General features: G+C 48.4%; 1 protein-coding gene across 1 annotated transcript in view; it reads right to left on the bottom strand.

The window, feature by feature from the left end:
- Nucleotides 1–1,505: 1,505 nt before the first annotated feature.
- The window catches only part of LOC147683961 (importin subunit alpha-3), a 94,743-nt gene continuing 84,508 nt past the window's right edge, over nt 1,506–11,740 (bottom strand). Inside the window, exons 15-16 of the mRNA XM_086942583.1 lie at nt 3,763–3,925; nt 1,506–1,546 (exon numbers count right to left, since the gene is read on the bottom strand). Of these exons, the coding sequence (XP_086798709.1) occupies nt 1,506–1,546; nt 3,763–3,925 (204 nt within the window). The remainder of the gene's footprint in view (nt 1,547–3,762; nt 3,926–11,740) is intronic.

The raw sequence follows: 11,740 nt of genomic DNA, 5'->3' as shown, positions 1-11,740 counted from the left end.
TTTGGGAGTTATATTAACTCTGCAAAAGAAGACGCTTGTCCTGGGGTCAGACTTCCAGAGGAAGACTGTCTGCCCTTCAACAAAGACCAGAGACTCGAGGATAGTGGATGGGTCCCCAAGAAACCTACACTAAGGACTCTTGAGTCCGCAAGTGCTGCCCACTCTGAACCAAAAGCCTCCAGCCTTTGTCCAGGTGGGCCACCACTCCAGAACAGGTTCCCCTGTAATCTTGGCATCAAGTCTGGCATTGGCTGACTTGTCCTTGACTCTACTTCGTCACCTGTAGAATCAATCCAGAGTCTCTTCCCACACCACCCGACCCGCTCCTTGCTGAGCTGTACAGACGATGCACCCATGACCCACAACCTACCTCTGCTGTCACTGGTCTCCCTCGTGCAGCTTTCGGTGCGACGCCTGCAGCCTATTTGTCCAACCAAGTTTCTCCACTGAAGAACATTGAGAGCCAGATGCTGTGTTTGCACCCTTCACGCAGCCGACTCAGGTGGTACAGGTCTGGTGCTGCTTTGTGCCCCCTGTGCTTGCTCTTATACCCAAAGCTTGGCCCCTGCAACCAATTTACCTACCTGCAAGCTGTGTGGCTCCAAGCACTCAGTCTCCATTGAAACACATTGGGCCTATTACCAGATTAGACATCAGCACCCAGCCGCCCCTGTGCCGCTGGTGAAGCAGACTTTGTGCTTACATGAACCTTGCCCTCTCCTGGCCTTAACCCCTGAAGACTGGAACTGTAAGTTAGGTACTTACCTGTAAAACCACATTGCTCTTTTCCTCCATAGGATAACATTTAACTGTTTGAAAAATGCAATGCATTGTCTACTTTTAAAAGACTAAAGTATTGCTCCTGAATAAAGTACTCCTCTTTTTGCGCCGATTTTGGTCTGACAATAAAACTCAAACAAAGCCTATTTTCTAGAATTGTGTGGATCTCCTTTTTGAGTCGTTTGTCCCTTATTGGTCCATGTGTGTGCTATAAATGTCTTAGACTCACCTCTGTGTTAGGCCTAAGGCTGCTCGCCCACACTACCAGAGAGTACTTTGGGTTTACATTGAGCCCTGTACACTTCTGGGGGAATTTCCAGACTGTGAAGGGTATAACTATATACAGAGCCAGCTTCCTACACACACACACACACACTAGACACCCCAGCCCCCCCCCCCCACCCCCCCACCCCCCCAAACTTCGGTCCACCCAAGCACCAAGGAAAACATGATCTAATAACTAGACAATGGAAGAGGCTGTGCTCAAACGACAATAGAAGCAGACAGTGTCTGAAAACTACGGTGTAGAGCCTTAAAAGGCACGTTCCTTAATATACATGATATGATTAGGGTTGGAGACCTGGGCAATTCTTTGTTTATTTTTGAACATCTAGACTGGACAAACTATTTTGAGGTAAACTGGCAAGTCAACGGTTCAGAGTCTGCAATACCACCTTCAGTGAACTAGTTAAGCCCGGCTACCACATGGAGTCAAGAAGACCCAATTATCCTTCCAAGATCCCAGTCAGTAATCCAAACATGGATTCTAAAGGTAAGAGCAAGACCACAACAAGCATTTGCAATGCAACAGATCTCGCATTTGTGAGAGTTTAAGCTACTGGCATTGTAAATGACAATGCCTTTTATTTAGCCTTTCAAAATCAATACATAAATAAAAGGTATGGTCATTTACAATGCCAATAGCTCAAACTCTCGCACTTGCACAACCTATTGCATTGCAATATCAGTGTGGTGTAGTACTTACAGGAAGAGACTTCAAATGTTCTTTATTTGCACAGGGCTGGTAGCTAAGTGGGCAAAACAAATCTACACTGACCAGAGCAGTGAGAAGCAATCACTCAACGCAGTGAGATTGTAAACACTCTTAACACATTGAGACAAGCCTAAAGTCGCTGATGGGAAACCTGCAGGACCAGATGAGAGCAATAATCCCAACAGGGCCAACCCGTGGTTCATGCTCTCAATATCAGCTACTAAAATGCCATTTCCATCTGAGGTCGTAACATTTTAGCGCCAAGCACAAGGTAGCACAAACGGTTACACAAGAGGGTATTAACTCTGCTGATCACATGCTTCACCAACCTTCCAGGACATATTACAAATACGTCCTGGTCATATTACGCTAACATAACTCATCACATAAAACCAAAATACTTAATGAATTATGCACTGCAGCCTGGGCAAGAAAACAGATAAAAGGCCTGTATAGGTTCAATGGCATTGAAAAGAAGCAAAGCAGCGCCACTGTCAAACTTGGGAAAGTCCCATAGTGAAACCCAGTGTTAACCCATGTCCACGCACCAGGGTAAGAAAACAGATAAAAGTCCTGTATAGGTTCAAAATAAGATGTCAAGGGATCTCCAGCATCGACCGAGCCATGTACTTCTCAGTACACACACACACACACACACACACACGTGTATGTAGTACAAGAAACCGAAATTCTAGTGAAAAAGAGTACTTCGAAGAAGAAAGAGAAGACCGTAAATGAACCAGACACATTTCAAACAAGAATAATAATACACACGAGTGACATACACATGAGCTCAAAGCACTCTACAGTAGTTGTATTAACCTTGCGCATAGCAAAACAAACTATCCTACGAGACTCGGGGACACATTAGTTTGATAATGTCAATCTTATGCTCTAGCGCATGAAAATCTCAGTCAACATCGGTATCCGTCGCGTGCTACGTTACATGCCTGTAGTAAAAAACACTGCACTCTGGAAAAGTCGAGAAATTAACAGCAAAATGCGGAGAGAATAACGTAGTGCGGCGATGCCCACCACACTGGTACACCTGTGTACAAAGATTCGGTAATTTATTGCACAGTACAACAACTACAAATCCAATCCTTATTTGGTAAGGAGAGCACAAAATAGTGCAATCCTAGTTAAGACACAAATGAGCAGTCCATTGTATGTCCATGTCTACTCCAACAGAACTAACTAAAAGGATAACAAGCAAAACAGAAAGTCGCTCCACATCCGGGCTGGGGAGGAGACCCGGGAGGGCGAGGGCTGCCCGCGCATGTGCGGTACCTGTAACTTTCGCGTGTCCTGCGGCTCGTGCCCATTAGCCGGACTCTAATAACTGCAGCAAGGCTCGTGCTGCCCAGGGAGGGGGCTGCCAGAGCGCCCAAGGCAAAAAAAATAGTACACGAAGTCCAGCAGGAGCCCAACCCGCCTTTGTAAATGCTGCATGGTGCGGCCAAAGCAAGATTTCAGGCAGGGCTCCTGTGAGCAAAACGGAGACCTGCATGTTGCTGCAGCGTCCCCACAAGAGCCGGTAAGTGGGGCATGCAGTATGTGCAAAGCTTACAGCTTTCTCGGCTTGGAGCGTACATGCGTATAAAAAAAAAAAATGAAAGAGCAAGAGGCTGCTGAGGACGGAAGTGAGACTTGAGATATACACATTGCTTGTCTTAACGTGCGTGTTCACGGGCACATTCACAAGCTCCTATCGCCCTGCGCGTGCCCATCTCCTGTCACCCTTCCAAGGCAAGACGGTGACAATAGATCTCGCTGGCGACCGCGCTTTCGCAATGCGTCGCCAGGCGAGACCTAAAAAGGAAAGACGAGTATGTAAAATGGCCCAGATAGAGAATCATAAGACAGGAAATACTTCAGATTCGGTTTAAAAATAGTGTCAAAACAGCTGAATTAATAGAAATGTATGCACAGATCAGTACTCAAATTTAAAGAAAACTTGGTGCATAAGCAGTAACGTAAAGTCTTACCTCCACACTCTTCTATGAGATTGGCTATTGTTTCTGCTTCATCATCAGCCATTTTTAATATGTTACTTAGTCCATCCAACACTACTTGTATGACCTGAGCATCTTTTACAGTTAGTAAGTTGCAGAAGGGTGGAATTACATTTTGTTGGATAAGATATGCAACCTAGAAGAAAAATGGAAGGGATGTTAAGCATAAATACCTTTATTATTAAATCGATTTTTACAGATACACAGAATGTATTCTGCTTTAATGCTTGCATTTATTTTTTAAATAAAGAAAAGTCAGAATAGGCTTTCATTTGAGTAGCTCTCCAGTCTGTAATAGCAGTGAAGACAAAACGACTTGGGTGATACATTTGTATCGCAATGTTAACATTTTCAAGTGATTGTACGGTTTTACTTTGGATGTCTGGGATTTTAGTGCCACAACCAACACTTTAGAGTCCAAAGAAAATGAAATTTAAAAGCTCTGATCCCACACCGACCACCTGAGGAGGCATTACATCTTCATCTAAATCTACATGTCCCTGTGAATCATCACGATCCTGTAAATCTGGAGAGTGTGGTGGTGAAATTAGTATGCTAGGGTTAACAGGTGGTGAAGGTGAAGGTGGAAGAGAAGTGTTAGTAGCTATATGAATTTTCTTTGGAGGAACTGGAATTTGGGGTAAATGTTCTGGTTTCCTCTTGGCAGGTAGCTTGGTGACTATAGGACCAGTCTTTGGGTGGATAAATATAGTAGTCTGTTTTGGATCTGGGGGAAAATGTTCTTCGGACTCCAGACTTGCTTGGCTTCGAAGAATTGTCCTTAGGAACTGATTTTGGGTGTTTTGGGGCATTGTCCGGTACACCAGCTTTACTCTGTTCCGAAGGCAGGCAGGTCCTCCAGGGTTTCGGAGGTTGCTGGCTGCAGGACACCAGGATTTTGCAGGAGCAGGTTTGAGGGGAGACAGGCCAGTAGGGCTGGGGCCAAGTCAGTGGGTGTCTTCCTCTTGTTAGCTGGCTGCACGGCTGTTCGGTCCTTTTCTTGATGTCAGGCTGGATCTGAGGAAGCAAGGTTCAGGGTGCCCCCTAAATACTAGATTTAGGGGAGTTGCAGGTAGGTAAAGGGCAGGGACCAGAGTCCCTTCCCTGGGGTGGGTACACACCCTATTGTGCCACCCTCCAGTGGGAGGGGGGCAGGAACCTGTCCCTGGTTGGTGGTGTCCTCCCCATCCTCAAGATGGCGGGGACTCAGTTGTGCTTCACCTCGCCTCCCTCAACAGAGGGGTGGAGTTGGCAGAGGTGGGCACACCCCTTTCCCTCACTTGTTTTTCCCGCTGGCTCTCCCGCCCAACGTGGGGGATGTAGAACCAGTGGGGGCCAGTTGCTGGAAGCAAATGGTCTGGGGAGGCTCATAAAGGCAGCATGCCTTTGAAGCTTCCCCTTCGTGAACCCTGCCCATCCTGGGGGCTCGGCACCTCGTTTCAGGACCCAGAGAGCAGCAGGCTCTCGACCCAGGGGTACCGAAAATGTCTGTTGGCGGCAGCCTAAGCAGCCACTCAGTCAGGTCACTAGAAGTTGGTCGAGTTTCAGGAGGCATCTCTAAGAATCCCTCTGTTGTGCATTTTACATTAAACCCCACACTGGCATCCGTGTGGGTTTAATGTGCTGGGAAGTTGGATACAAAACTTCCTAGTGGAGCCATTATGGTGTTGTGGTGTTCAGGATGACTAACTCAGCACCATATACTCTTTAATGGCAGCACTGCACTTACAATGCCCAAGAACGGACTTGGGCACTGTAGGGGTACAGGGCTCCTTCTTGCCCTGTACCCTCCCACCAGCATAATGCACCCTGCTAGAGGGGTGACTGATCTATGCCAAGGCAGTGGTTGTGGGCATAGCACACAGGGGTGTGTAAGATGAATCAAGTGCAAGAGCCTGAAAAGCTGTTTACACAACAATTCAATGTTATACCGTCTTTACAAAGTGTATTCACAACCAATTAACAATTTTCATATGTGAAGTAAACAAAAAAGTGTTCAAGTAGACTTTCCATCTATTTTCATTTGCAACGTGAAATATTCAGGTTGATGATCGACTTAATCACTTAAGCAATAGTTGTATCATAACAGCTGATACTCAAATACGATTGTAAACCGGAAACAACAATACAATGGTTAAAGTTGACATTGCATTTCGGGACCTTAAGTCCCTTCTTCAGAGACCAGGAATGTCGACTCTTCATTTTGTTCTGCACCAAGACACAATGCTTGCAAAGGCAGTGTGTGTGTCAGGGTATAGGACCTCTAAGGGTGGCACAATAAGTGCTGCGGCCCTAAGAAACCTTCTCTGGTCACAGTGCCCTGGGTACCTGTGGTACCATTTACCAGGGGCTGACATGGGGCCAGAGAGGCCAATTGAGTTTAAGTTTAAAATTATTTTTAAAGCGCACATACACCAGCGGTTTCTTGGCGCTACAACTAACAAAGGACCGGGGCCAGAAAACAAGGGCAAACTGCAGGAGGGTTAATTGAAGGACTTCGTGAACAGATGAGCCTTGAGGTGTTTCCGAAATTGCGGGTACAGAGTGAGGGTTCGGAGTTCAAGGGGGAGAGAGTTCCAGAGGAGCGGGGCAAGGGTCGCAAATTTCAAGCCTCCCCATTTCTTTCTCCGGTAACGTGGGATGGTGAGAAGGGACTGGGTGGATGAGCGAAGTTCCCTGGTGGGAACGTAAGGGGTGATCTCAGATGAGATGAACGCCAGTGCCGAGCCCAGTCGAGCCTGAAAGGTGATGGAGGCGAGCTTAAACTGGACCCGGGCACGAACAGGGAGCCAATGTAAAGATTTCAAGAGGGGGGTGGAGTGGTGGAATTTCGGGAGTTTAAAGACCAGGCGGGCCGCATGGTTTTGGATCTGTTGCAGATGCCGTAAGCTATATGCAGGAATACCTGCATATAGGGCGTTGCCGTAATCCAGGCGGGAAACCACCATGGCCAAGATGATCAGTTTGAGGGCAGTAAAGGAAAAAAAAACGGGACACCCTGCATATGGTACGCAGTGATAAGAAGGAAGAAGAAACCACAGAGCTAACCTGGGAGTGAAGAGTGAGTTGAGAATTAAGTTTTATGCCTAGTGTTTTGACTGAGGTAGAGGGGGTAGGTGGAGGGCCAAGAGAGGGGGGCCAGAATAAAGAGGACCAGGGGCTGGATGAACCACCCGTCAACACCAGCTCGGTCTTGTCTGGGTTGAGCTTCAAGTGGTTGTGGTTCATCCAGTCCCGGATATGGAGCATGATAGATTGGAAATTTAGAACAGAAGAAGGGGAAGAAGACAGATTGAAAACAAGCTGGAGGTCATCCGCATAATTGAATACGGCGACCTCCATTTGTTGCAGAGAAAAGATAAGAGGGGCAATATAAAGATTAAACAAAAGAGGGGAAAGGGAAGAGCCTTGGGGGACCCCGCACTGAACTTTCCAAACGGCCGCAGTAAAGTCACCCAGGCGGACAGCCTGGGTGCGGTCGCTCAGGAAGGAGGATAGCCAGACCAGAGCGGTGCCCCCGATCTCCGCCGCCTTGACACGGGAAAGCAAGATGGTATGATCCACCGTGTCAAAAGCGGCTGAGAGATCGAGGAGCACCAAGGCCTGGGGCTGGTTGGTATCCATACCCTCCCTGAGGTTGTCCAGGACCGAGATGACTACGGACTCCATAGTGTGTGCGGGAACCCGGCCTGATGGGGGGCAAGAGCTCCATGCTTCTCCACAAAGGAGCTCAGAGCGCAGGTGACCTGGCGCTCGAGCACCTTTGCCAGGAATGGCAGGAGGGAGATGGGTCAGAAGTTGGCAGGGATTGAGGGGTCCGCGCCCGGCTTTTTCAGGATGGGTACAATTACCGCAGATTTTAGGGGGTTCGGTACTACGCCTTGAGAAAGGGAGCTATTGAGGAGGTGAAGGGGGGGGGGTCTGGACAGGTGATAAAGATGTGGCGGAGAATATGGGCAGGACAGGGGTCTAGTGGAGAGCCAGATTTGACAAGGGGTACTAAGGAAGTCAGAGATTCCTTAGTTAGAGGGGGGAGGGTGGTGAGTTCTCCCTTAGGAGGGGGACACTGGGGGTCAACAAAAGTGGGGGAAGGGGGGGGGGGGGGGGATGTTGGCTTTGATGGTAGCTATTTTCTGAAGGAAATAGTTATTGAGGGAGTGGCAGAGTTCTTTGGACAGGGCAGGCTTTAGAGTTGTTCTATCTGAAAACGCCAAGTTGTGAACGATCGCAAAGATTTCCTTCGACTGGTTTTCTGCTGCGAGGATTTTGGAGGAGAAGTAGGTGGTTTTAGCCTCCAAGATGTCTTTATTTGTATTGGGTCAAGGTGTTGATAAACTATAATCGTAGAGAGGGGCAATAATTTCTCCTCCAAGCCCGCACCGCTAGTTTGGTGGCCTTGAGCTCTTCGTTGAACCACCCGTTGGCATCCTTCTCTCGCTTAGAGGTAATTAGTTTTAGAGGGGCAACAGAATCGCAGCCTGAGGAGAGCCACTGTTCAATGGCCTTGACCTGGGAGAGGGAGGATAGGCCTTGCAGGGAAGGGAGGGAAGTGGTGAGTAGGGAAGATAGGTCTTCCGGATCAACTCGTCCCCAAGCACGAACCCAGATGTTTTTGGGGCGAGGGGGCTTGGTCGGAGGGTGAATGGGGAGGGCAAATGAGATCAGGTGGTGGTCAGACCATGTGCAAGGCGAGATTGAGAGGGACTCCACAGAACAGTTCAGGGACCAGATCTGGTCTAACGTGTGACCTTTGATATGGGTAGGTCGGAGGGGTATAGGATTCAATGCAATTTTAGGGAAGGAACATGGGCCCTGGGTCCCCGATTAGCAGGATCCCAGGGCACACTCGAAGAACATCAGCAATTCAGCAAAAAGTGGGGGCATACAATGCAAGAAACAGGGCACTCTCACACATAGCATGTTTGAATGCATTTAACAATCCATCTGGAAATACCAGATTTAGATATAGGTTGCCCTTGTGAGGTGGAACAAATGCAACAAACAGTTTTGCGAAAGTCTTTTGTCTTATCTATGTAGTACAGTAACGCTCATATCAAGCGTGTGAAGAGCACGTTCTGCCAGAGAATCAGGTTGAGGAACAAAAAAATTTGTAACTCACCCGATTGGTTTACATGTAAACCAGAAACACTTCGGAAGGAATTTAGGGTTGGTGTAAGAACGAATATCCTACTTACCAGTAGGCATCTGTTCTTGGCATGTAGGGTTGCTGAGATTCATATCTGTGCATAGATCGCCGCCTAGTGTTGGGTCCGGATGATCGCACATTGTTGTCCTGGAAGAGTCTTCGAAGTATCACGAAATAGGTGGCTCCTCCCCTGGACTACAGTGCGCATGGGGATCGACTCCATCCGCAGATTGTTTTTAGCCATTGTGGCAAAGATGGAGTGTAACTGTGTGAATGATGACCATGCCAGAAGTATTTGTGAGTGCTGCAGCCGCTACAGGCGCCGGGGAGGAGGGCGGGCGATATGAATGTCAGCAGCCCTGCATGCCAGAACAGATGCATACTGGTAAGTAGCATATTCGGTTCGAGGCATGTGGGCTGCTGAATTCATATCTGTGCATAGAATACATAGCAGTCCCTCCATTAACGGCGGCCGCCTGTGCCAGCAGTTTGGAAAAGTGTTTCTAGAACAGCCTACCCTACAGCTGCCTGCTGTTTGGAGTGCACATCTACACAGTAGTGTTTTGTAAACGTGTGTGGTAGACGATTTGGCTGCTCTACATATGTCTTCTAAAGGGATATTTCCAAGGAAAGCCATGGAGGCCCCCAACTTCCGGATGGAGTGGGCCCGCGGGGGAATCGTTAGAGTGCGCTTGGCTTTCTGATAGCAGATCTGAATACACTTAACGATCCCCCTGGCTATACCAGCCTTGGAAATGGGGTTGCCTTTGTGTTGTGGCGAAAAGGCAACAAAAAGTAGTTTAGTCTTCCGAAAATCTTTGGCCCTATCAATGTAGTACATCAAGGCTCTTTTGACGTCAAGCGTGTGGAGAATTCTCTCCGCAACTGACTCAGGATTTTGGAAGAACACAGGTAGTTCTATAGTCTGGTTGATATGGAACTGTGAAACCACCTTGGGAAGTAACTTAGGGTTAGTGCGAAGCACCACCCTGTTGGGATGGATCTGTATGAATGGCTCTTGGATAGTTAGTGCCTGGAGTTCACTAACTCGTCGTAGCGACGTAATCGCCATCAGGAAAGCCACTTTCCATGTCAAGAACTGAATCTCGCATGAATGCAGAGGCTCGAAAGGTGGACCCATCAGTCTTGTGAGGACCACATTTAGGTTCCATTCGGGAGCTGATGGGGTCCGTGGAGGAATGACTTGTTGGAGTCCTTCCAGAAAGACTTTGATGGCAGGCACTCTGAAAAAGAAGAGATGTTGCCTGTTTTGGAGATAAGCCACCATTGCGGATAAATTTATACGAATGGAAGCCTAGGCCAGATTACATTTGTATAGATGTAAGATAACAAATGATGTTTTGAATAGATGAGTCTAGCGGGTTGATGTTGTGGTCTGCACAATAAATGACAAACCGCTTCTATTTCGCCGCATAGCAGGCTCTGGTGGTGGGCTTCCTTGCCTCCCTGATTATGTCCATACAGTTAGGAGGTAAGTTGAGGTAGCCAAACTATAAGACCTCAGGAGCCAGATCGCCAGGTTGAGCTGTTGCGGATCTGGATGCTGAATGTCGCCATGGCTCTGCGTCAAAAGCCTGGGTGTGAGGTGCAGCCTTTGATGCGGTACCACGGATAGTTCCAGAAACGTGGTGTACCATGGTTGGCGTGCCCACGTTGGAGCAACCAGGATGAGAGTCATCGAGTGTTGCTTCAGCTTGCGTGCCACCAGCGGTATTAGAGGTGCTGGGGGAAAAGCGTACGCAAATTTGCCTGACCAGTTCATCCATATCGCATTGCCCTGCGACTGTGGGTGTGGAAACCTGGCGGCAAAGCTTCGGCATTTGGCGTTTTCCTTTGTGGCGAACAGGTCTATCTCTGGATGACCCCACCTTTGGAAGTACGGGTGGAGTACTGATGGATGTATCTCCCACTCGTGCATTTGGTGGCTGTACCTGCTGAGCAGGTGCGCCATGTGATTGTCCTTGCCCGGGAGGTGTTCCCCCATGAGGAAGATATGCCTTTGAATGGCCCACTTCCACATGCTCTGAGCCAGATGAGACAACTGTGGAGAGTGTGTACCTCCCTGCTTCTGGATGTAGTACATGGCAGTCATGTTGTCCGTCCGGATCAACACGACCTTGTTGCACAGATGTACTTTGAATGCTTTCATCGCCATGAAGATAGCCATCAGTTCTAGAACGTTGATGTGCATCTTCTTCTGCTGCGTTGTCCATAGTCCCTGCACAGTGTACTGGAGTACATGAGCTCCCCAACCCTGGAGAGATGCCTCCGTCGTCAGAATGATCTGTGGCACAGGCTCCTGGAACGGTCGTCCCTTGCAAAGGTTGTGCGGATTCCACCAATGCAGAGAGTTGTATGCATGACCGGTTACCAACACTAGGTCTTTTAACTGTCCGTGAGCCTGATTCCACTGACGTGCTAAGCACTCCTGAAGCGGATGAATATGTAGTCTTGCGTGCGGGACTATGAAGATGCAGGAGGCCATCATGCCTATCAACTGCATGAACACTCGTGCCTGAAGCGAGCGTTGAGGTCTGAATTTCTGTATCAGCGATTGAATGCTGCTGACCCTCACTGAATTTGGCTGTGTTTTGGCTGCCAGAGTGTTTATCGTCGCACCCAGATACTGCTGTATGTGGGCAGGTTGGACTTTGGTTAATTCAGTGAGAATCCCAGATCGTGAAGGTGAATGGTGAGGGACATGTGGGCGGTACACTGCTGGGCAGACTTTGCCTGGATTAGCCAGTCGTCCAGATAAGGGTAGACGTGAATGGACTGTCTCCG

This window comes from Lissotriton vulgaris, chromosome 11 (genome assembly GCF_964263255.1).
Source record: "Lissotriton vulgaris chromosome 11, aLisVul1.2, whole genome shotgun sequence".
Classification (NCBI taxonomy): domain Eukaryota; kingdom Metazoa; phylum Chordata; class Amphibia; order Caudata; family Salamandridae; genus Lissotriton; species Lissotriton vulgaris.
Note: the sequence above shows the minus strand (reverse complement) of the source record. Positions and strands in the feature narration are given on the sequence as shown.